At 33.5% G+C, this 27060-nt stretch overlaps 1 protein-coding gene across 1 annotated transcript in view; it reads right to left on the reverse strand.

Annotated features, from left to right (window-relative positions):
- LOC136032145 (cGMP-dependent protein kinase, isozyme 1-like) overlaps nucleotides 1-27060 on the reverse strand; it is a 134025-nt gene that overhangs the window by 74362 nt on the left and 32603 nt on the right. The window contains exons 4-5 of the mRNA XM_065712318.1: nucleotides 22991-23160; nucleotides 645-747 (exon numbers count right to left, since the gene is read on the reverse strand). Of these exons, the coding sequence (XP_065568390.1) occupies nucleotides 645-747; nucleotides 22991-23160 (273 nt within the window). The remainder of the gene's footprint in view (nucleotides 1-644; nucleotides 748-22990; nucleotides 23161-27060) is intronic.

Here is a 27060-nt window from a genome sequence, read left to right on the forward strand (position 1 = left end):
TGTCCCCTCCGCAGTCCCACGCTTTTTACGCTAAAGTTTTTAGTTGTTTTAAAAAGTAGAATTGTGGCAAAGAGTCAAACTTTAGCGTAAAGAGCGAGGGACTGCGGAGGGGACAACCCATTTCATATACGGAGTAATTTCTGTTCGTTTTAAGTTTTAATGTCGCTCCTTACTTTCAGTTAAAAAAACTAGTTTTTTTTATTTAATTTCGCTCAAGAGTCAGTCCTTAACTTGGGCTTATCTAGACGTATTTTGTATTACTTACAATTACTGATTGAATACATCCCTCCCCAATTTTATGACCATACTACATACAAAGTGGCAGGTGAAAAAATTTAAATAAAATGAAGAAATAGTACTTGAAAGAAATATCACTCTTTACTATGTCCACGCTATGGTGTTGATAATAGTATCCAAGTGTTCAACATACTACGGACAAGAGGATGAAATAGCATAAACAAAATTATCTTCTTTGTTTCGGAAGAACATAACATTAAAGTTTATCGACACTGGAAGAGAATAGAAACATTCAACCGATCAAAAATACAGTTAAGTTAACCATACTAGTAGACATACATGATCAGGCCAGTTTAATTAAAATTTTATATTTAGGCAACTTGTATTACATATACTTAATGACTCACCGGGAACTTGCTGTGTGACTTTAACCTTTCCACTCGAAATTATGTAAAAATAATCGCCCCTTGTACCCTGACGGATGATATATGTACCAGCTGAAAACGACTCCTAAAAAAAATTCATCATTAAAAATAAGTTAATATTACTAATTTTCAATTAATAATCTAATATGTTCCATCCACAAAAGTTCGAAATTCAAAATTCATGACTTATTATTAAGTAACTAATAATGCAATCGTTCAATCATGGTTGAATATGGTTAATGACGGCTTAAAAGACAAAGGACAAAATAGAAACAAGTGTATCATTTAATGAATATTCAACAAAAGTTGGATTTGAAAAATTCAACAAAACTGGTCATTTTCGTGAGGGTTACAAAAAGGCAATAGGCCTTGAATTGCCTAAGAAACTTAGATGATAGGCTTAATAATAGTTGAATATAACTTTTTTTTTGTAATTAGAAATTGCAACCTATAAATGGCTTTAGTGTTCTTGAGATGGTATAGTTTAAGGGCTGAATTCAGAGATTCGAACAAATTATAAGTTGAGCGAAGTGTGAAAAATCTTCGTGGAAAATTTGGTAGTAAAAAAAAACAACAAACAAATACTCATAGTTTTACTGCAAAATTTATCTGCTAGTGAAATTTTGAGTACAAAACCTGGAAGCAAGGCCATATCCAGGGGAGAGGTTACGGGGTTTGACCTTCCCTCCACGAAATTTTGTATGACTCTTAAAAACAGAAAAAAATGCACATAAAGAAATTTCTGATACGTTTTTTAAGGTTTTTGTTGTATCCCCACCCAATGAACAAAAATCTGGGTGTGCCCTTGACTGGAAGATGTAAATTTGTAGAAGTATATTCACTATGGACAACTATTTTATATAATATGTAAAAGAATAAGATCACTATTGATTATATATTTTTAGATGTTTCTTTTTCTGTAACCAAAGAATCACATTTCACTATATGCTATTCCTGTGCACGTACCAGGGTCGTATCCAGGATTTTTTCCAGGGGAAGCGGGTTTACAATTTTTTCGGGTGAAAGGGGGAGGGGGTTTACAAAAAAAATATTTGAAAACGCATCAAAAACTTGTTTACATTCATTTTTGATACGTTTTCACAAGTCAAACAAACATTTCGGGGTGGGGTTCAAAACCCCTACCCCCACCCTTAGATACGGCCTATCCTCCCCCTCGATTGGCATGCAGAATGTAATAAAATCGCTGCGCAACAGAAATCTATTTAATTGAACATATGTCATGTCTAAGGGCACTAAAAGTAACACTATCATTTATCTCAAAGCATTATAACACACTTAAGTCAATATTATGCTGGGTATGGAGAATGTTATTATCTAAGGTATTATTATTAATTACACCAAACTGTATATCAGTTCCATTCATAAAGTTCTATCCGAGGGAAATCGTGAAAAGTATAAGATAAATTTTTAACTTTCTGACATTGAATATAAAAGAAAGGTGTATCAGATAAGATACTTAGCAAGCTAGCAGTGATTAATCTTTCTAGTTCGCTTTACACATTTCAATGCTTAATTAGAAGATGCCAACAAGGATAAGGTACCGAGATTTTAGATAACTTAATTTTTGTTTCTTACATTCTGCTCTAGCAATTGACCGTGACATGCTTCATTGGCGGTAAAGCACATGAATCAGCTACTTTACATATATAAATAAATAAATAAATAAAAATCGCATGTCCGTAAGCGATTTTCGGAACTCGCAAGTGATTTTCGGGAGAGCAAAAGTTAGAGTTTTTTCTTGAGGGTAAGAAGACTTTTTGCTTAAGTATTCTACTAAGAAAAATGTTGGAATTACGGTGTGAAGCTAAATAATGCAGCTTTATTTTAGCATGCAGTACATGAAATTTCTTAGGTAGTTCTTGAGCTAAAGATGCTAAAATATTTATCTTCCCAGTCCCTGTCGTTCTCCACCAATTCTTGTGAATCAATAACTTCTTTTGAAACAAATTGTGATACACCTTCTCTTTCAGGCAAGACATTGCGAGCCTTTAAATAAACAACCAGTAAAATCTGAGTGGAAACCTTAGAGGGACTTTTGGCGTCAGTATACATTCTTTTCCAATTTTGACCCCTCTGCTGGTAAAGATATTCTAGAACGGCTGTTATTTTTTTTTAAGTGCATATGAGGCTTTCCAAATAAAACTAACAAAAAATCTTACCATTGCGTCAATTCGTGAAAGTGTGTGTGGGAGGTGGGAATTTATTTTCCAAAACCTATAGGGGCAAAGCTACAGTTTTTTTTTAATTTTATCAATGAAAAATACAAAAAAAAACATTTTCTAATAAAAGTACCGCGCAAACAGATATTTTTCAAATATAGGGGGGGGGAGAGATCTAGGATAAAAATAATCCCCTCTTTAATTGTCATCACTTCCTGGCCTTACCAGCATGACCCTTTATTACAATGTACAATTTCTATGGACTGGAGTTTCCCTACTAACCTAGTTTTGGGTTTAAATTAGTGTTTTCGCGTAAAACTAGCGTTATCACTTGTTGCATCATATTTCACTCCTTTATATAAAAAATTCTATAAAATGGCATCAAAATGACTATGTGATTGCTTTATATGTGTTAACTAACCTTTAAAAATCTCACCGGTTCAAAATAGGAAAAAAAGTTTTGAGCTACTGCAAAAATGGACACTAAAGAAAACTATTTTGTATATCTTTAAAACTGTTTAAATTTTCTTTTTAGGTGCAATGACAAGACAAATCCAAGGGGCTATTGGTTTAATGGTGGAAATGATGAGCTTCTACTGGGAATCCTTAAATCAACGCCTCCTAGATATATAGTGCCAATAGGCAATTTTATTTTAAAGGGTTTAAAGGATGGAAAATAGAAGTTTTCTTCTATTTATTTGCATCTACTTATTAATTTTGCTTATTTGTATCACCTATCTATATAAAAAATAGTCAACTTTAGAAGTTTCTGGAGGTTCGGCCTCGTACTACCACAACCCCCCCCCCAACACCTCAACCCCAATACAAGATGAAATTGAAGCTGTACTCGCCATTGTCAAATTTTGTGCCTTATTTATTGAATAAAGTTCAATAAACTGAAAAAAATACACAGTTATTATTTTACATATTAATCTTGTTATTTCTCCCATTATTTAAAATAAGAATCATTGTATGTTAATTCTTAGTTTAGACACTATTTAGCCAAACACCAATCGTATTTTGTCAGTTTGCATAATGATAAAACGAAAGGAAAATTTTAGAAACGTTCCAACGTAGTCACTGCAAACTTGTCTAAGTAATATTTATGAAAAAAAAAATAAAATGAAAAAAAAAAGATTTCTTCACCAATTAATAGTAAATCAACACCGTGGCTCAAACTGAAATAAAAATAAGCAACCAACTGAAAATTACTTCTCTAAGGAAGTCAGGTTTCAAGGTACAATTCTTATAGTTTGGCTAGGAGTTTTCATTTGTATTCTTTAGACTAAGAGTAAGGTCCTTGGAATGAATATACAAACAAAGGGAATCAAAGAGAGACAAGGTGGTCTCACTTTCAAACATTTTGCTCCGGACCTGTCTAGAATATTTAATCAAAACAGTCACTGATTTTACCATTGTAATTGGTAAGGTATAGGAAGCTAAAATAAATCAATCTTTTAAGATTTTCACCATAAGAAGATAAGCTTCTATTTAGAGCGAAATTCATGGTTGAATCGTGTCTCGTTGGAGAAATGTACTCAGTGCCAAAATCAATAGAAATTAATATAGTTGAGGGTTCTTGTCGGTTATTGGAAACATGCCCAAAAAGTGAAGTTTGGTTAATATTAATGAAAGATAACGAAACATAATAATAAAATAATACTTTAGAAACAAAATTATGGAAACTTAACCTAATTCAATCTAACCTAACCTAAGCAACCCTTACCCTTAATGTGCAAATATACAGTCCAATTATAAAGGTTTAATGTATAATGTCTAAGTCCAATGCATTGTATTATCCGTCACTTGTTTTTGTAGCTATGAAACCGGTTTTCTGAGACGTGACCTAAGAGTAATTCTTGAATGTGTTTTCAATAACCGACAAGTACGAGTAGCGTCCCTATATGCACTCCGACAGCACACATACTTTTCCGATCCCTGGTACCGGCACTTTCTTAAACCCTCCATATCCCTTCAATTGGTACCAGCACACATATATCCCATTAGTCAGAGCACATACATCTCCCATATCCACATCACCATTCCTACGACTATTTGGTCGTATCACCTTACGAACAGATGATCGGATCTCAATGAAATTGGATATTTAGAAGGATATCGTGGCTCAGAGCTCTTATTTTAAACTCGACCAGATCTGGTGACATTGGGGGGGGGGGGGAGTTGGGAGGGGAAAACCTAAAACTTGAAAAATATTTAGAATGGAGGGATCGGGATGAAACTTGGTGGAAAAAATAATCACGAGTCCTAGATACATGATTGACATAACCAGAACGGATCTGCTCTCTTTGGGGTAGTTGGGGGAGGGGTTAATTCTGAAAAATTAGAAAAAATGAGGTATTTTTAACTTACGAACGGGTGATTGGATCTCAATGAAATTTGATATTTAGAAGGATATCGTGTCTCAAAGCTCTTATTTTAAATCCTGACTGGATCTAGTGACGTTGGGGGAGTCTGGGGTGGGGGAACCTAAAATCATGGAAAACGCTTAGATTGGAGGGATGAGGATGAAACTTGGTGGGGAAAATAATCAACCGGATCAAGCGTAATTGGGGGGGGGGCAGTTGGGGGGACCGGAAATCTTAGAAAATACTTAAAGCGGTGAGATCAGGATGAAACTGGATGGGAAGAATAAAAACCTGTCTAAGATACGTGACTGATATAACCAGACCGGATCTGCTCTCTTTGGTGGAATTGGAGGGGGGGGGGTAATTTTGAAAATTGAGGTATTTGTAACTTACGAAAGGGTGACCAGATCTTAATGAAATTTGATATTTAGAAGGATCTTGTGCTTTAAAGTTCTTATTTAAATTCCGACCAGATCCTGTGACGTTGGGGAGAGTTGGAGGGGGAAACCGGAATTCTTGGAAAACGTGAAAATTGGGGTATTTTTATCTTACGAATAGATGATCGGATCTTAATGAAATTTGATTTTTAGAAAGAATTTATGTCTCAGAGCTCTTATTTCAAATCCCGACTAGATCGTTTGACATTGGGGGGAGTTGGAGGGGGAAATATTGGAAAAACACTTGGAGTGTAGGAATCGGGATGAAGCTTAATGGATAGAATAAACAAATGTCCTTGATACGTGATTGACAGATTCGTACTAGATTCGCTCTCTTTGGGGGAGTTGGGCGGAGGGGTTCAGTGATTTGGCGAGTTTGGTGCTTCTGGACGTGCTAGGACGATGAAAATTGATAGGCGTGTCAGGGAGCTGCACAATTTGACTTGATAAAGTCGTTTTCCCAGATTCGACCATCTGGGGGGGCTAAAAGGAGAGGAAAAAATAGAAAAAATTAGGTATTTATAACTTACGAGTGGGTGATCGGATCTTAATGAATTTTGATATTTAGAAGGACATCGTGACTCAGAGCTCTTATTTTAAATCCTGACCGGCATTAAGCCTCTTATTTTCCTTTTTAAATCAATCTATTGATTCATAGAATTTTGTTAGAGCTCATACTATATGATCTCTTGGCTCTTAGCTCTTCTCGCCTCGTCACAAGTGCCATGAGCTCTTAGCTCTTGTTGAAACATTGCCATTGATACAAGCGCACAGTACCCCCATTGTGTAAGATATCTCAGACAAATATTTTGATATAAACAACGTTCGTCCAAGTCGTTTTCATTTGATGAAGTGAGCTTAAACTAACGAGATGTCTAAACGGAATCTTAACAAGGACTCTCATATATACAAGAGGTTTGTAATCTATATATTTTTTTTTACTATTAGAGGGTGGGAATTGTTTCTTATACAGTTTAGGTTTATCAAATGGCATTGACAGTCCAATTTTGTTAGCGAATTGTATGTACATCATCTATGGTTTTGAAATCCTCCCTCTTACTACCTATTCTTGACCTATTGAACTCACTCGAATATTTGAGCCTGAAACCTCAGGGGACGGCAAAGAGCAATATCAAGTCTAAAAAAGAACACTTACTGAATTTTATGTGTTTGTACATCAAATAGTCATTAGTTAAAAAAAACCTCCCTGCTAGTTATTCTTAAACTTTTGTATTCAGTCCGTAGATTATTTTGAACTCAAGCCTTAACATGAATATTAATAGAATACCTATTATGAGCATGACAGGGTCCATCTCCCCTTTAAATATTTTTCTGGTTGTGAACGAGAAGTGAATGGACATAGTATCGCAATGAACATGAAAGGGATTACATGCCCCTCGGAGAAGAGGGGGATTCAAATTTTTAAGGGGGGTTAACTTTTCTTTACTTAAATTTTTTAACTGAAAATTTTCTACTCTTTTTCTATGTCTTACAATCACACAAAACATGCTTATAGCAAGAATAAATCATTAGTGATATTAAAATAACGGGGATGATATAAATACGTCAGTCGTGATTTTTCTATTAGAAAAATAAAGCTTGTAGTGACATTTTTTTACGTATTTTTTTTATTGAACTAGTAAACCGAGATTTTTTGGAATTTTTTCCTATGTCTTAAATTACATTAAATATACTTATAACGAGAAAAATCACTAGTGGTATTTAAAAAATATAAGACGGGGATGATATGAATACATCAGCCGTGATTTTTTATTAGAAAATAATGCATGTAGTGACATTTTTTTACTTAGTTTTTTATTAAACTTTGAAACTAAATTTTTTTTAACTTTTTTTCTTGTCTTAAAATCAAATTAAATATACTTATAGCGAAAAATAGCCATGATATTTCAAAAGTAAAAAATGAAGATGTTATAAATACGTCAATAATGATTTTTCTATTAGAAAAACTGTGTTTGTAGTGACATTTCTTTTTTGGGAGGGGCTTAAAATTTTTTTTAGCTTAGCATTTTTGAAAAAAGGAATCTAAAATTCAACCAAACACAACTTAGAAACAATAGGGAAATTTTTTTCTCAAGAAGGTGGAATTCAATTCAATAAATATTTCGGCCCTATATCCAAGGGCCGTCTTCAAAACAGCACAAGAAATATATATATATATATATATATATATATATATAACATCATATTAAACAAATATGTACGCGGATTTTTCGGTACTGTCAATAGTGATACACAAACAAACACTTTAACAGGGGGTTCGGCTCAATCAACTACCTTTGAACTCCAAATTGTATCAGAAAATGCTTTTGCTTAGACTGGTCGCCTCAGTCCTGATACATTAGAGAGTATGTTGAGTGAGCAGAAGGATTTCATACAGCGCAACATCCCTACCGTTCACAATGAAGGCGGAAAAATTAGCACGGTACATGAAATTCCCGTAACGCCCCCAGTTTTGCCTGAGTTTTTTAACCGAATCTGTTTTGCACAATGTATATGTTTATAGGGCTGAGTTTAGGGATCCATTGAATTCACTAATGGCGGGTAGAATCATGACGCATCCGGTAAACACAGTGCTCTCCTGTATGGGCAAGATTTGAGCTCTTGTTGAAGGAATGATTCGGGAAGGTGGTTGGAGGGATAGCAGTAAGACGTCCATTGCATGAAAAGGCGGATGAGGTATATTGGCATTATGCGTAAACTGAAATGCTACAGCTTCATCCAGACTTACATAATTTGAGGGTGTATCTAAGGATTGGGTGGAAAATATAGTGACAAAATTGGACACTTATAGTGACAGGGGTATCGGGAGTTTTGCCTGAGTTTTTTAACCGAATCTGTGTTGCAAAATATTTATAGGGCTGATTTTAGGAATCCATTGAATTCACTAATGGAGAGCAGAATAATGACGTATCCGGTAAACATAGTGCTCTCCTGTATGGGCACGTTTCGAGCCCTTGTTGAAGGAGTGATTCGAGGAGGGGGTTGGAGGGATGGGATTAAGACATCCATTGCATGAAAAGGCGGATGAGGTATATTGGCATTATGCGTAAACTGAAAAGCTAGAACTTCATCCACACTTACATAATGTGAGGGTGTATCTAAGGATTGGGTGGAAAACATAGTGACGAAAATGGACACTTATAGTGACAGGTGTAGCGGGACGGTAGTTTTATTGGTTGACAGTCTAGGTGTTAATGTGAGTAAATTTAAAAAGAATTTTATTATAAGACTTGGTAGAGGGGAGATGGGTATAAATTATAATGCAGATTTAAAGGGGCCTAAAAATGTAAAATGCCTTCTACACAGGGCTTCAGTGCTTCAAATATTGATTCCTTGTGGCAGCTCAAACACCTGCAATAGGACGCTATTAAGACGAAGTTGGACAATTTGGCAGTTAATAGGGGCCAAAAATTCCCTAAAGTAGATTTTAATTGTTTAAATGGTCAATATTCAGTAATACTGAAAGAGATAAATATTTTTCAAAAGGCTAACGAAAATTTCAAGATTAATATTACTGTTTTATAATATGATACAGAATTTGAGGAGGGTAAACACAGTAATATAAAGGGGCTAATATATCCAGTCAGGACTCCATCCACTGAATCAGTAAAACACTGGGTATGGTTCTTTGCCTGCCAGTTAACTCCATTCATTGGAAATTTTTTCCAATACCCGATATTAGTTGAGTTTTAAGTACGGGTGAAAAGCGTGAGGGGGGCATGCTACTATTGTCCAACATGTCTTCTAGATTCTATACTAAATAAAAGTTAAAACATCATATGAGGCACTGCAAGCGTCATGGACAACAATTTGTAGAAGCAGTTAGCGGTGACAGGGCCAACTTGAGATTTAAGAACTTTTAGAATTCACTCTTAAACAGTGACAAGGTGGGATTAGACTGCGTAGTAAAACTTGAAGATGTGTCCGATCCACCGAATCTAAATCATGCAAGAAAAAATGAGGCCATCGCAGTCTTTTATGACCAAGAGAATCGTGCAATAACAAACGATCGGTAGAGGTTTTTGAGAGATTGGGAGCGGAAGATCGACGACAGGACAATCTTGAGATTTAATAACTTTCAGAATTTACTCCTAAAGAGTGACAAGGGGGAATTAGACTGCGAAGTCAAACTCAAAAGATGTGTCCAATCCACCGAATCTAAATCATGGTAAAAAAAAATGTGAGACCATTGCAGTCTCTTATGACCACACAAGAAGAGAATCGTGTAATAACATGCCATCGGTAGAGGTTTTTCGGAGATTGGGTGGGGAAGATCGTATGGGAGCAGCTATGAAGGCACTTACTAAAACAACAACAGTCAATTTCACGGCTGTTCGATATATCCTTTCCGATTAACCTATCATTAGAGGATGAGTTGGCTCTTTCGTCAATGGAGCATTTCGAGGACATTCCCAATAAATTCATTAACAAAGAGACAATTGCCGACGATGAAAAATTAATTTTGCTTCAAAATGCCTCCGGAGGAGTTGACAAACATAAACTCTACCGTGAGAGGCAACTCAATGTAAATGTATTGATCACAAAAAGGAAATTACTCAGAACTCAGCACAACCCTCGCCACCACCACCTCAAAAAGAAGAAGATTTGTCTTCATTTTTGACAAGTGTTGCAAAGCTAATGCATCATTTCTATCGTAGGCAGTGCAAAATACTCTTAACTTCTTACTGAAAGTTAACATGTTCAAATTAATGGCAATGGGAATCAAGCTATGATCCATAGCAAGACCTACATTCTTCTTGATTTGTTATCAGATTTGATAATAAATCGCAAAAGACTTGTGTCATTTGCATAAACTTTTAAACTCGTTAAAGTTCCCCAAAAGCCTTTTTGCCAATAATCATATTTTTAAAAGATTACACGAATTTAGTCAAATATCAAAAGATGTTTTTAAATCCTGCTTGGAAAATACTAGTACGCCAAGTGACGATGATTTGACGAGAGTGGGGAATATCGCTGCATAACCCTCACCGGTTGGTACGTAAAAGGGTGGTGGACACTTCTGTGCATGTTTACGTTCGAAATGGTTGGAACTTTGAAACATGTTTATGAGAATATTGGAGAAGTGGGAACTTTAAGTCCACCCATCATACTTGCTCAAGTCACTGAACTTGAAAAAAAGCTAGTGACAGAGTATTTACAGAATGAATTAAGTTACATCCTATATCGTAATCATATCGAAAACCAAAGTCACTATCGAAAAACTTATTTTTTTACCATTGAACATATTACAAACAGATCTTTTGACTCTCAATTAGACCCAATGCGCCACAATGAGCCATACAAGTATATTTTACTTGCAATTAGTATTTTTAGTTACTATGCATATGCCAGCCAATTGCGGTCAAAAAGAGGTGATGAAGTTACTAAGGTTCTTGAAACCATCTTTGAACAGGATTGTTACAAGAAGATTCAAACGGATCAGGGTAGTGAATTTTTTAATCCGTATTGTCAATAAGGTTCTTTTAAAATAAAATACAATGCTCTATAATAGTCATAGTCCAAAACGGGCAGCATTGCCTAAACGATTGATAAGAACTATCCGACTTTTAATTTCAAGATATTTTACATTGAAAAATACTGCTGATTTTATTCATGATTTGGATAAAATCATATCGATTTATAATCAACATCCTCGTCGATCCCTTTCCATCTCTAGCCCTATAGAACATCATCGAGGAGATGGTAATACACTTGACACTTTTCTCAAACAATATTTTAATAAAGGGGGGATATTCCACTGAAGTTATTCCACTGAAGACTACTTCATAGATTTATTATACAAATTTATTGGTTTTAAATTTGTGGTGAGGAAAAAGTCTCATAATTAAACACCCACCACTATCCATGGGTTATCCTATGAAAATTGTGTACTACACAATTTGTTTAGACAAATATGTCTACATAAATGGAACATTGACGAGCACTAGCAACAATCTATCAAACTATGAAAGCTAAATTCAATTTATGTTGATGACTCCAAAGTCCTCCAGAGGTCTGACTACAGAGGTCTGCAAGCTAAATACAATTTATATTGATGATTCTTATGTCCTAAGGAGACTCCAAAGGTTTGGCAATGGGCTATGATTAGAGATCGACTGTTGATACTGATGGTGAACCCACTTGGGTGGTGAGCAAGTAGTATCATTTAGTTGGTAAGCTAAATCATGAAATGTTTAATATACCTCAATTAATGCCTCTTGTTAAGATTGACACAAAGCTACAACTCGCACCGTCAAATTTTATCTTGAGAAAAACACTTGATGCATCACCCGATGCAAATTTCAATCTCACCTCGACAATAATTTATGTGCGAAAACAAAATGTTATGAGTTCTGTTACTTTGGCAAATGAAACATTAAGAGCCTTCTGGAAATAATATCAAACTACTCGCTCCTTACACAATCACCAGTCGACGACATATTGCCACTGTTTCAAGTATCGACACCGACTCTTCATGTATCAATGGTAAAATTCTTTCAATACTTGCTTTGGCATTGGTAAAAAATTCCAGTGCCATTGCATCATGGACCAGTTCTTCCCATAAATTTGATTTGCTTCCTCTCTTGTATGTAAAGCAAATGGAATTTATTTTTACAATTTATCTTTTGGTAAATCCTATAGGACCCTATATGAATTGACAATACAATCCCTGGATCAAGATTTATAACTATTTTAAAGTGGTAAAACTGATACAATGTTCGCTAAAAGTCACGGCATTATTGTTTTGGACTTGCATGGTACTCAATATATGAGTATTGTTCGAACGGGCACTGTAGGTCTAGAGTGTACCTTTTTCAAACCGTTGACGAATAGTGTAGCATTAATCTCACTAGTTCAATTTGAAACCCAGTGAGAAATTACCCCCCAACCGTAGTGTTCTATTAGACTTGGCACAATGAACACAAATCAAATAATCGACGTATTTGACTTGGATCCACACATACCCAAATATAAATCCTACTAAATACCCTCACATTTCCTTGGACTTATAAAAAGTGTTAGCAATACCATTATCATTGTTAATAGTAGTCCATCGACTGTGCAGACGGAACGTTGGCTATGCATCTTTCAAATAGCGAAAAATATAGAAATTTTGATGCTCTTGGTCTATCGAATGCATTTTACACAACTCAAATCAAAAACTTCCTAGAAGGAAGTGAGAAATTATTTGTTCAAAATTTGAAGCGTGTACAAGATTTATCAGCCAAAAGCTGTGGTTTTCATGTGGTTTCAAAATACAAATCCTATTGCGTGCCCTCGTATTTCCTTGAACTTATTCATAGTGCTAGCAATGCCATTATCATTACTAACAGTAGTCCATCGACTGTGCAGATGGGGCATTGGCTATGCATCTTTCAAATAGCGAAGAATAGGGAAATTTTGATGCTCTTGGCCAAGCATATGCATTCTACACAACTCAAATCAAAAACATCCTAGAAGGAGGTGGGAAATTATTTATTCAAAATTTGAAGTTTGTACAAGACTTATTAATCATGCATTACTATATTTTATTTTCCATGTCGTGACTGTACTTACAGTGAATTTCTCAACATTTATGTAGAAAATCCTCGATTGAATGACTTCATAGAGGAAAATACCCTATCGTACCTGTATTATATTGATTTTCGTGTCAAAAGAATGAAATGTTTTAATAATTATGTAAATTTGTTTATTAATAAAACATACATGTACAATAAAAAAGTATGTTGTCTTCATCTTTTGGATTTCTTCTTCTTCTTTATCATTTAGATGGTCGCCGTCGACAAAGATTAGTGGTGGCAGATCGTTCGGATTCAACTTGTACTGATCTTGGTGTGCAGAGTGAGGGTCATATTTTCCAAAATATAATGTAACTTGATTTTTCTTATATCTCTTTGTACAGTCAGTGATGCTATTATGATTCGTATTGTAAAATTCCTATGTTTCAATTTACTTATTCGATGAAGTCTCACACACGATATTCTCATATGAAGAAGCAATTTCTGTAACAGCTAAATAAAAATTCAGTGGGTTTATAATTATAACTACCATTGTCCCCACAACTATGACGTAGAAGCCATACTCTTTTGATGTTTCTACTTTTATAATTGAAACATGCTTCAAATTCTTCATCTCAAAAAAATTTAAATCATGACGATACCAATCCCTTAGAAATAAATAGGAATCACTTTTAGGGCTTTTTCCAATCATGCCAGGATAAGTATTTTCCCATTGATCGTACTTGGCATAGTGACAACTGGAGCAGTAGTTATCCTAACAGGTGAGAGTAACCCTTAATTTGTACAGCATATCCTCTATGCAATTTACATGGATTGCATAATGCACACTTTTCGCCATAGTCATGAACTGTAGTGCAGTTATCACATTTAACCAACTGACAAATGTATATAAACTTGGAATACATGTGTAGAACATTTTTTCACAGTTTTGACTCTCACACCAACAAATGGAAACTAACATGAGAACAATGGGAATGTTCTTTTTACTTCTATAGAGAGACAGGAGTAATCAAATGACGTTAAAATCAATTATATATGTTTTGGACAGGCTTTTTGAAATCGTCGACTGCTTAAAAAAAACAGAGACTGAAAAAAATCATCATGAAAACTGGTAAATTTTTAGGTAGTGTTCAAAAGCAAATCCACATTATCCTTTTGTTTTTGTCTAAATTAGTATGTCAACGGAGCGAGTAAATGCATTTGGTCCACAACGTAAAAGCCTCATACAATAATCCAAAGTTGGAGAATAATTTTCCTTTATTATGTCAAGCATTTTTTCAGAGAATATTTTTCTTTTGCACGGTTAACATCTGAAGCTGACCATTTATATTCAAACGCTCTTCCAGTGTTACAAGATTCCGTAAGATTGTCTATTTCTCAATCTATTCATTTTTTGGTTCTTGATATTCCCATTGTCCGTTACAGACTAAACTAACAATTGTAAGTTTCTACTTTGTGCATACTCTCAATGCCTATTGGTTCCCTAGAGAGAGGAGAAAACTATCGACTAAAATATCTAACAAAAAAACAAAACATTATAAGACCTATTTTACTGTCAGAAATGTAGGAAAAGAATAATATACATTTTCACTCTTTTTTCATGAGGTGAGTCAGTCCATTGTCCTCAATGTGTTTCACGATTACATTCAATCCATGTTATAGTCAAAATAAATGCATTATATTCACTTTTGCTTTGAAAAACGTCTGTTCTTCTGACTTGAATTTACTCAAAGATATAACCCATCTACCAACATCTCATCCCACTCAAATGTTAGTCGACGAACCTTTCCAATTTCAACGGCTGGATCTCTTGTCGTCATATTGTCATTGTCAACTCCTTCAAGTTGCAGTAGTGTAAAACCACTCATTTTTAAAACATTGGAACGTTTTTCCAATTTGAAACAGTGTAAACTAATCAAATGTCTAAGCAGAACTGTGACACTAAGAAACTTACCATCAAAGTTTTATACCAATGATTGCGTGATGGGTACTCTGTCCCTAGCTGTTTATATCCAAAGGCCCTTTTCACCAATAAATAACAGCTGGCATGCATTTTCAGGAATTTTCTTATCGCCCAGAATTTATTATAACGCAATAGGTATCGTAGTAATGATGGGTGTACAGTGCGATAGGAATGATGGGATTCCTGAGCACTCGGTATGATGGGATAATTGGGCACTCGGAATAATGAGATACCTGGGCCCTTAAAGTGCAAAAACCATATTACTATTATCTGCTTAAGTACTACTCCTGCACCCACGAGCTCACCACAGCTTTGAGCTGTTTAGTGCCAACAGAATGGGAGAAATTACCATGCTTGAAAATTCCGTATTAGTGCCGTCTCGCAAAAAAATCCTCAGAAACTTTAGGAATTTTTATAGTCTTGTCCCAGGCTTATCTGTGTGTCTTGCACTTCCATTACCACTTCGAGGACTAATTACCAGAACTTTTCTAGGGAGGTGACCTTTGATTATAAGCACAACATGCTTAAGCTATCTAAGTCACTTTTTATGACGCATATCTATATGTGCAGGGCTAGGACCACTTCTTGCATAAGAAGTCTTATTTCGCAACAAATCGACAAGCCTTGTTCCTATCCTAGAAAAAATGCTTTCTGAACGTCTAGTACCGCACCCTGTTCTTTCCTTAGCGTTAATGCTTCTGCGGCATAGTCCACACCTCAGTGTTGATGTGAATACCCCTACGAATAGGGTCCTTACTATCTCCCATACACTCCAAAGTTAAGAAAACACGTTGTATTTTCTTCAATACTCCGTCCCCCCCCCCTTGCATTTTACGCCAAAATAAATCAGTCAGAACAGCTTCAATGAATGGAGAAAGGACGCGACGCTGTTTCATATTGGAATTGACATACAACCACCTGCTAAGGTTGTTATCGACCATGATGCTTAATGAAGGACACACTCTCAAGGAATCTTCCTATACCTCCCATGTTAAACATTTGGAGTTCGCCTGACGTTCATGAATTAGTGATTTCGGAGGTTTTTATGTCAATAGAAATAAAAAAAAATGTGGAGAATATTATGATCTAATCAAATCTTAAAGCCGACAATTATTTTTTTTTATAATTCCAAAATAATTATAAAACCTATTTCGGGTTTGCATTCTAGATTGCTATATTTGACATTGTTGTTGTGGGGTATAAAAAATAGAGCAAAAAATTTCTTATTCAACAATCAGAAACTAATTTCTATAATATATACTTCCTGGCATAGGCTCCCTATAGTAGGCTCCCTGGCTCCCTATATTATATTCTTACATTTTTGTGTTCCGAAGTCAAATATTTCCCTCAAAAGACTAGATCCAGCTGTAATCGGAGCGTGTGAGAATGCATAAATTACACCAAGGGACTAACCACTCGGATTGTTCAGGAGCGATTCAGTCAGGTATTATTTATTTGTAACCTGTTTAAACAGAATCTAGAGAATAAGTGGTGAGTAGACATCAAACTGCCGGTTAATAAATACATATACAAAATTATATTATATAAATAATTACAAGAAGAATGCTAAGGATACCCTGCACTTAATCGTAATTTTGAGTGAGAAACCCCTTAAGTTCAACCTTCTTATGTTTGTTTAGTTGAAGCGACGAAGAAAACTGACAGCTTTGTATTTGACCGAGTTGCAAACTAAGAAAAAAAATTGACTAGGGAGTTGAATGCTTGGACTTTGGCTAGGCCTTAAATGTTTTCATTGCTAATATCAAGTTGTTTCAAACCGAGATGGTACTGTTCATCTCCTCTTTCCCTTATTGACATAGATGTGTTCCCCCAGTTCAGTAACTCTTTTTCAAAGTACAACAACGTCTTAGAGTTTTCGGTTGAGCACAAAAATCAAAGAATCGTCGCCTTAGTTCAGCAATTTGGGTGGCAGCTAGCATTGATATTGGCCATTTGAACAAACTAAAAAGCTTGAAAGTTTGCGATGGAAATTGTGGTGTTTGAATATCATCCTATGAACATTGATGCTTGGATCATCTACAGGGGTAAGTATCAGGACCTCCTTCATCTAGGCACGGATTTAGGGCACATGGTCTTGCCCCGGACACAGAAAAATTGAGGAGCGAAAAATTAAAAACAAATAATCTAATGGTTATAATCATTTTGTGACTTTTGAAATTTTATTAATAAAATAGAGAACATAAATGTAAATACTCAATAGATTACTCGATGCAAATGGTTAATAAATGTAAATACTCAACAAATTACTGTTTATTAATAAAATAAAAATAAATCAAAACAAAATAAATTTTCGACAAGATACCTTAAACTAGTGTTAAATAATTTAAAAATAAATTGTTGATTAATCGATAAATTGAAAATAATTTTGCTAATAAATTAATATTTTGTTAAAATTTTAGCTGAAAATTTAGTTAGAAACAGGGGGAGAGGACTAATCAAGGTTTTGACGAAGGCACAAGAGAGGCCAGAACCACTACTGCCCTCATCCCAAAACCCTAAAGGCTATGTTTTAATATTTCACATTGATCACCACACAGACATTATAAAGATCTTTTACTTAATTGAGGAGTATTGTGCCCCACCGCCAACCGCAAATAAGTAGGGTTAGAATCTGTGGATGAAACAAAATTTTGGATGAGGTCCTAATACATGTTTTCAAGAAAGGCGAATATATCCGTAGAAGAAGGATTCAGAGACAAAATAAGCTTTTTATTACCTACTAGCTGTTGGTGTGGCGCTTCGCTCCAAACCAACACCTAGTTAGTGGGGGCACTTCGCGCTCCCCCAAGCCCCCCCCCCACGCGCGTAAGTCGTTACGCACCATTGTAGTTGCGTCCCTGTGTCCCACCTGTGAATATAGATATATATATATATATATATATATATATATATATATATATATATATATATATATATATATATATCTATATATATAAAAATAAGTTGTCTGTCTGTGGATGTGTGGATGGATGTGTGGATGGATGTGTCAGGTGACGTCACCTGAAAAAACTGGATTAGGTGACGTCAAAACTGAAAAAACTAAAAAAAGGCAAAAACTACAAAAAAAACTAAAAACTAATAAAAAAAATAAAAAAGCTAAAAAACTAAAAAAACTATAAAGGTAAAAACCAATAAAAAACTAAAAAAAAAACTGAAAAAACTAAAAAAAGGCAAAAACTACAAAAAAAAACTAAAAACTAATAAAAAAAGTAAAAAAGCTAAAAAACTAAAAAAACTAAAAAAACTAAAAAAAGGTAAAAAACTAAAAAAAATAAAAAATAAAAAAAAACTAAAAAAAAGGAAAAAACTGAAAAATAAGCTAAAATAAAGGTAAAAACCAATAAAAAACTAAAAAAAAAAAGGAAAAAACTAATAAATGACGACACTCAAAGAGAAAGCGACCAGGACAAAAAACTAAAAAAAAAGGCAAAAACTACAAAAAAACTAAAAACTAATAAAAAAAATAAAAAAGCTAAAAAACTAAAAAAACTAAAAAAAGGTAAAAAACTAAAAAAACTAAAAACTAAAAAAAAACTAAAAAAGGTAAAAACTAAAAGAACTAAAAAAGAAAAAAATAAATGACGACACTCAAAGAGAAAGCGACCAGGACAAAAGGAATGTTCGATTAGCAATCAACAAAGCACCGGGACACAGGGAGTATAAATGACGACCAGGACACAAGTAAAAAAAAAAATTAACAAAACTAAAAAGAAGGTAAAAACTACAAAAAAACTAAAAAGAAAAAAAAACTAAAAACTAATAAAAAAACTAAAAAATCTAAAAATCTAAATAAACTAAAAAAGAAAAAAAAGGAAAAAAATAAAGGAGAAAAACAAAACTAAAAAACGAATGTATATACAGACCGGTACACCGGGATACAAATGACGACCGGGACACAGGGAATATAAATAACGACCGGGACACAGGGACACAACTACAACGGGGACACCGGGGGAAACAGGGGGATATAAATGACGACTGGTAATTGATAATCGAATATTCCCTGTGTCCCGGTCGTCATTTATATTCCCTGTGTCCCAGTCGTAATTTGTGTCCCGGTGTCCCGCTTGTCATTTGTGTCCCGGTCTGTAATTTCTCTTTGAGTGTCCCGGTCGTCATTTATATTCCTTGTTTCCTGGTCTGTAACATACGACAATAGTTATAACTATTTATATAGTTATATATTAATATATTAATTATATATTATATTAATATTATATTATTAATATATTAATATAGTTACAACAGTTATAAATTTCTGTTGTAAAGTCCAAGGTCATATCTGACCTTTCTAGCCGTATTCGGTGGAGTATATTCTCGGCCATTTGCGATTTGTATTTCTCCCATAACTCTGTAGGAGACGAAGGAGAGCAACTTTTGCCGGAAGACACGGGCCGTAATGTCATGTCTATGAACCGGCGATTGTCCAGGATGTAAAAGCTGTTGTATCTAATCCCAAGATGGATTATATGTAAATGTAATAAATGACGAATCATTAATTTATAGGCATAATATTGCATTGCGCTGCATTTCTTATCCATTTCTTTGTTAGTGGCTGGATTTATCAATTTAATATTAAAGTGATAGCCGTCGGCTCCATCCCAAAAAATGACAGGATACTGTAGGGCATCGTAGCATCGATGAGTTTAAGCAATTCTTGTCAACTGATTGTTTCGCCTATAAAGAATATTATCTCGAGGTAAGAACTGATCACCGACCATAACGATTGCCACTTCGTTGATAGTTGCGTATCAGTAGGCATCAATTCGATCGCTGTTTTGAACAGAAGCACTAAATTATTATTTTTGTGGAAAAGATGTTGCAACTGGGAAACGATAGTCCTTTCAACGTCGTTTTTTTTTATCATCGGTATCAATTTCAAGTTGTTTGCTTTGTTTTACCTTGGCTTGTCTTTCGTCACTATGAAATACATATCGCCGAACCTTTGTTTTTTTTAAACTAAAATCTAGTAGGCATTGATGACCTTATCCAAGTCAAAATCCCAGACGCAATCATCATCGCTATCATTTTCAGTTTTGATACGTTTTGACTCTCGCTGTTCAGGTTGATTTTCATCTAACTGCGCGGTTTTGCGTTCTTTAGCTGCAAGCCTTTTGGCATTAACTCTTTGAGCAGATTCCTCGGCTGTTTCTTCTGCCATTGTAGGATTTATACTAAATTTCTCTTTGAATTGACTATTTGAGCAGCTTCCTCGGCTCTTTCTTCTGTCATTTTAAGATCTATACTAAAAATTTATTTTTGAAACGCCTTCTTATATACTTATAATGACGTCATATACAAAGCTTTTGACGTCATATACAAAGCCTTTGACGTCATATACAAACATACAAAATGCATACATGACGTCATAATACTCAATCCTTATAATGACGTCAGTGGATAAACATGACGTCAGTCGACAAACAGCTTATTTATATATATATATATAGACACCAAGCTCATTCTACAATAAACATATTTATTTTATCATTTATAAAAAAGCAAATATACGTCAACTATTTATGATAAGATAGAACCTACAACAGGCGTTGGATTTCGATGTTATCTGTTTAGTTGTTTCTTAGATGTTTCGGCGAAAAAAATTCTAACTCATAGCATTAAAGCCTTTTCATTTGTCCTATCGTCCTCAAAACCGATTTCTGTTCACGAGAAACGATTTTCAAACAGTATGTGGAAACGAATTCTAAGTAAGGAGCGACCCAGTTTAATAGTAACAGAAACTTTAAGAAACGGAATTTTGTTCCAATAGACACATCAAAAGAATTGAATTTTTATGCTCACTTCAAATATATAAGTTTCACCAAGTTTAATATTACTCATCAAAAGTTCCGGGCCAGGGAAAATTTGCTTTATTTTTCGAAAAAAGGGAAAAACTACCCCTAAAAGTCATAGCATCTTAACGAAAATCACACCATCAGATTCAGCGTATCAGAGAAACATACTGTAGAGGTTTCAGAATCCAATTAGCAAAGATGTGGGATTTTGTATTTTTTTTGCCAGAAGAAAGATCACGGATATATTTTTTTTTCAGGGGTGATCGTATAGACCCAGTGGGCCTAAAATATCTAGAGAGTGCTCATTTGAACGGAAATTAAAGTTCTAGTGTCCTTTTAAGTGACCAAAAAATTGGAGGGCAACTAGGCCCCCTCCAACGCACATATTTTTCCAACTTCACCTGATCACAATTTTGAGATAGCCATTTTGCACAGCATTGTCGAAAAATCTAATAACTCTGTCTTTGAGGTAGCTTGATCCCCCACAGTCTTCGGGCGGAGGGCAACAGGCTATGAACTTCACCATTGTTTACATACAGTATGGGCTATTAGAAAGTATACAGACGTTTTCAGGGCGGTTTTTCTGTTGTGGGGCGTGGAGGAGGGGAAGGGTTTTTACGATGGAGGATATTTTCATGGAGGAATTTTCCATGGGGAATGGAATTTTCGATCAAGAGGGCGCCGGATTCCCCAGCATTATTTAAAAGTTGATTAGACATTAAGTAAAATACAAGCTTTTTCAACTGAAAGAAAGGAGCAACATTAAAACTTAAAACGGACAGAAATTATTACATATATGAGAGGGTTCACTCGCTCTTCAATACTTCTCTCTTTACGATAAAGTTTTTTTAGGACTTTCAAAAGAGCTGTTTATTCTAATTAAACGGTCTTTGTGATTCAGCGGTTATTCTGAAAGAATTGGAACAAAACTCGACCTTTAGCGTAAAGAGCTAGATATTGACGAGGATGCGAACACCCTCATATACGTTATGATTTCTGTTTGTTTCAAGTTTTAATGTTGCTCCTTACTTTCAGTTGGAAAAAAGTGTTTTCCTTATTTATCGTAATCTAGAGGTGGTCCAAATATGAGGTCAACAAACTGTCTTTGGGTCCAGACTTTCCAACAGTATATGTAGGAGCTGCAGATTATGTCATTGATTGTGTGATTATATTATGTTTATGATTGTGTTAATGATCTAACGGTTGTCGAGCTATTTTCTTTTTGAGTCTCATAATTAGTTTGTAACTGGAAATAATAATTCAAAATAACCAAAACCTTAAACCCCAACTAGTAAGTGCTAACTAATTTTCTTCGCAAGGTGGAGGGGGGACGCACCACATTCGGTCAGAACTTAGTCAAGAGTCCGCCCCCTTTTTTTCCTCCAACAATACAATTTGGGGGAAATGTTTTCTCAAAAGTTTGTAATTCTTGGGCAAAAGGGTTCGAAATCTTTCCACAATTTTTTTTACTCTTAGTAAAACTTTGTTTTTCTTAATAATGTCGTCATACTGGTTTTTATGTACACTTTAACTAAGTAAGCAAACCCATAATGTCTGGATAAGGTGCTGACACACCCACACACACACACAAAAATGAAACAAATTTAAAGATCTGTAAATTCTTACGCTTACACTTGACCTGATAAACACTGCAGGAACTTATGACTTTAGCATTTTTCCTTTGTGGTTCAAAATTTCACTTGCATTTAATCTATTTCAAATTATTGTAATGGGTGGCAGAGTCATATTAGAAGTATATTTTGCTATATGAAATTTTTGACTGGCCGTAACGGCACGGATATGTGGTTCCCTCTACGACGGGGACGCTGCCGAGCAGGAGCTTGAAGTCAAGTAAGTCATGTCGTATCCCGGTGGCTACAAATAACTTTGTAAATCAAAGGAGGACAACAGATGTCAGGTTTTATGTAGAACAATTACAATTATTAAAAGTAAGTAATTATTATAATAAATAACTATCTACAATCATCTAAGGTATTTTTTCAGATAATAAATAAATAACAGTACCTGCTCTAGTACGCTCGCTAATTTGGTCAAACTTCCAGTTGAAAGCCTGGACAACAATGGAACGCTCTTTAAAAAGAAAAGATTTTCATCAATACGCTGAAGTCCAGTTCTTTTCATAACATGCTGAAATACACGACGATCTAACGCCCACACGAGCGACGGCTTTGTGGCTGTAAATATAAAATTCTCACTTGTAAAAGTTGAAAGAGGCGTACATTTTGAATGAGCTTCTTAGTCGGAATTCATGTTTAGAGACAGAACGTCTTCATCATGTGCTAGTAATTCATGCACTTAATGGTACCTTTCGTCAATTGTTTCCTACTTATCTTACAACAAATCGACAGATAAAATAATGGGGTCGTAATTCGCTTGAAGCACGTAACATAGAGATGTAATAGAAGAATAGGAACTCGAAAAATTATAATCCTTAGTTTCTACAATTCCAATTGGATACTTGTGTGATATACCCCTGCAGCTCAAGAAGTGAAGTTAGGTTAATCCTAATAAAACATACCTAAGCATGATAAAAATATAGTACTTTGGAAACATGTTTGGGCTTTATATTTGTACATTAGGGAGGGGGATAAAGTACAGCGGGTTGGTACTTTACCATTTTGTAATATACTAAATGTGTTAGCTACAATTATTCAGATATTATGAAGTAAGAATAGTTTCCTGACTTCCCACTGTCCAAATACTTTACCCTCCCCCCATAATTTGCAAATATACAGCAAAACTATACATTCCCAATCTATTCTGTCAATTCTATTTTCTTTTCTCAGGCTAAGTAGAAAGAAACTAGCCAAAGAAAACGGTTTACATTGCGTCAATGCATGCACGAATTGAGCTGCAGGGGGTATATTATACAAGTATCCCCAATTGTTATAAAAAGAAACATTTCGTTAGCTTGTAGAACAGGATTGATAACTAGCAATACCTTATTGTTAATTAAATTTAAAAAACTAGTTTTTTAACTGAAAGTAAGGAGCGACATTAAAACTTAAAACGAACAGAAATTACTCCGTATATGAAATGGGTTGTCCCCTCCGCAATCCCTCGCTGTTTACGCTAAAGTTTTTAATTCTTTTAAAAAATAGAATTGTGGCAAAGAGTATGACAATGGTTCGTTAAGATTCTGACTTTTAGGGGGTGTTTCCCCCTATTTTCCAAAATAAGGCAAATTTTCTCTGGCTCGTAACTTTTGATGACAAAGACTAGATTTGATGAAACTTGTATAGTTAAAATCAGCATGAAAATCCGATTCTTTTGATGTATCTTTTAGCATCAAAATTCCGTTTTTTAGAGTTTCGTTTACTATTGAGCCGGGTCGCTCCTTACTATAGTTCGTTACCACGAACTGTTTGACAGTGAGTGGAGATGCGTTTGATGTGTGGAAATTAGAAACTGGATATTGAAATGTAAAACAAATATTTAAAGTAGGAATTCAAATTTCAAAACACTTTAAAAATGCAGTAAAAAAAAAAAAAAAACTGTGAACACAAATTTCATCCAAAGTTAGTTCTCAACTGAAGAAATTTTTCAGTTTATTCTTGTTCTTCAAACTTTTGAATTATCCATCTAACTTGAAAATATTGTATCTTAGATTAACTGATTATTCATTCTCAAAAGTGTAGTCAGACTTCTAGTTCAGGCCTGGACAGTAATGAAACTAAACACCCTTTTAAAAAAAGATTTTCTTTAATAAATTGAAGTCCAATCCTTTTCATAAAATGCTGAAACAAACATTTCTGAAATACTCAGCGTTTTTGTATTCTTTTCTAGCTCTTTTACGTTAATATTATTTTTATCAGTCTTTGATAAATGCTGAAATAACGCTTTTTGGCATGTGGCTAATTTAGTTTTCCTTTTTACATTATCATTTCCACACACAAAAAAATACTATACTATGAATTAAAACCCATCAGCATTATTCTCCTCCAAACTTTAGAATTTTTAAATGCACACTGCAAAAACAGTGAAAACCAAAGCGAATTTTCGTAAACGGTAATAAAACTTTGATGTTGAATTCGACTATGTAATCGTTTTTTCTCGCCTGCAAATTTTTCGTGAACATTTGAATCTTTTTGTTAAAAATTTTTTTTTTTTTTTGGTTGTTAAAAACTGTACTGGGTATACACATTTGCGTGATAAATTTGAAAATGTGATTAAACTTTATCTATATAGCTTATTGTATTTGCTTGAGGATTTTTTCATCCGAACGACTCAAATTTTTTTAAATATGAAAAAATTCAGGCAATACCGAAGTTGACTGCATTTTCTAATCTATATATATAAAAATAAGTTGTCTGTGTGTGGATCTGTGGATGGATCAGGTGACGTCATGTTTGTCCGCATATGACGTCTGAATTATTTCACACTAATACAAAAGAAGAAAAAAACTAAAAAAGGTAAAAACTACAAAAAAACTAAAAAGAAAAAAAAACTAAAAAAGCTAAAAAACTAAAAAAAACTAAAAAAAGGTAAAAATCTAATAACTAAAAAAAAATTGAAAAAAATAAAAAAAGGCAAAAACTACAAAACAAATAAAAACTAATAAAAAAACTAAAAAAGCTAAAAAACTAAAAAAACTAAAAAAAAAACTAAAAAAAAAGGTAAAAAACTAAAAAAAACTAAAAACTAAAAAAGAAAAAAACTAAAAAAAAGGAAAAAACTGAAAAATAAAAGAGAAAAAGAAAACTAAAAAATATGAATAAATATATATAAAAATAAGTTGTTTGTGGGTTATGTCTGTCTGTCTGTCTGTCGAGTGACGTCGTGTTTGTCCGCATATGACGTCTGAATTATTTCACACTAATACAAAAGAAGAGAAAAAACTAAAAAAGGTAAAAACTACAAAAAAAACTAAAAAGAAAAAAAACTAAAAAAGCTAAAAAACTAAAAAAACTAAAAAAAAGGTAAAAAACTAAAAACTAAAAAAAAATTGAAAAAACTAAAAAAAGGCAAAAACTAAAAAAAAACTAAAAACTAATAAAAAAACTAAAAAAGCTAAAAAACTAAAAAAACTAAAAAAACTAAAAAAAGGTAAAAAACAAAAAAAAACTAAAAACTAAAAAAGAAAAAACTAAAAAAAAGGAAAAAACTGAAAAATAAGAGAAAAAGAAAACTAAAAAAATATTAATAAATATAAAAAATCTATATATATAAAAATAAGTTGTCTGTGTGTGGATCTGTGGATCAGGTGACGTAATGTTTGTCCGCATATGACGTCTGAATTATTTCACACTAATACAAAAGAAGAAAAAAACTAAAAAAGGTAAAAACTACAAAAAAAACTAAAAAGAAAAAAAAACTAAAAAAGCTAAAAAACTAAAAAAAAATAAAAAAAAGGTAAAAATCTAATAACTAAAAAAAACTGAAAAAAATAAAAAAAGGCAAAAACTACAAAAAAAATAAAAACTAATAAAAAAACTAAAAAAGCTAAAAAACTAAAAAAACTAAAAAAAACTAAAAAAAGGTAAAAAACTAAAAAAAACTAAAAACTAAAAAAGAAAAAAACTAAAAAAAGGAAAAAACTGAAAAATAAAAGAGAAAAAGAAAACTAAAAAAATATGAATAAATATATATAAAAATAAGTTGTTTGTGGGTTATGTCTGTCTGTCTGTCTGTCGAGTGACGTCGTGTTTGTCCGCATATGACGTCTGAATTATTTCACACTAATACAAAAGAAGAAAAAAAACTAAAAAAGGTAAAAACTACAAAAAAAACTAAAAAGAAAAAAAACTAAAAAAGCTAAAAAACTAAAAAAACTAAAAAAGGTAAAAAACTAAAAACTAAAAAAAAACTAAAAAAAAAGGCAAAAACTAAAAAAAAAACTAAAAACTAATAAAAAAAATAAAAAAGCTAAAAAACTAAAAAAACTAAAAAAACTAAAAAAAGGTAAAAAACAAAAAAAAACTAAAAACTAAAAAAGAAAAAACTAAAAAAAAAGGAAAAAACTGAAAAATAAGAGAAAAAGAAAACTAAAAAAATATTAATAAATATAAAAAAAGTAAAAAAATGGTAAAAACTACAAAAAAACTAAAAACTAATAAAAAAACTAAAAAATCTAA

This window comes from Artemia franciscana, chromosome 10, assembly GCF_032884065.1.
Source record: "Artemia franciscana chromosome 10, ASM3288406v1, whole genome shotgun sequence".
In the NCBI taxonomy this organism is placed as follows: Eukaryota; Metazoa; Arthropoda; class Branchiopoda; order Anostraca; family Artemiidae; genus Artemia; species Artemia franciscana.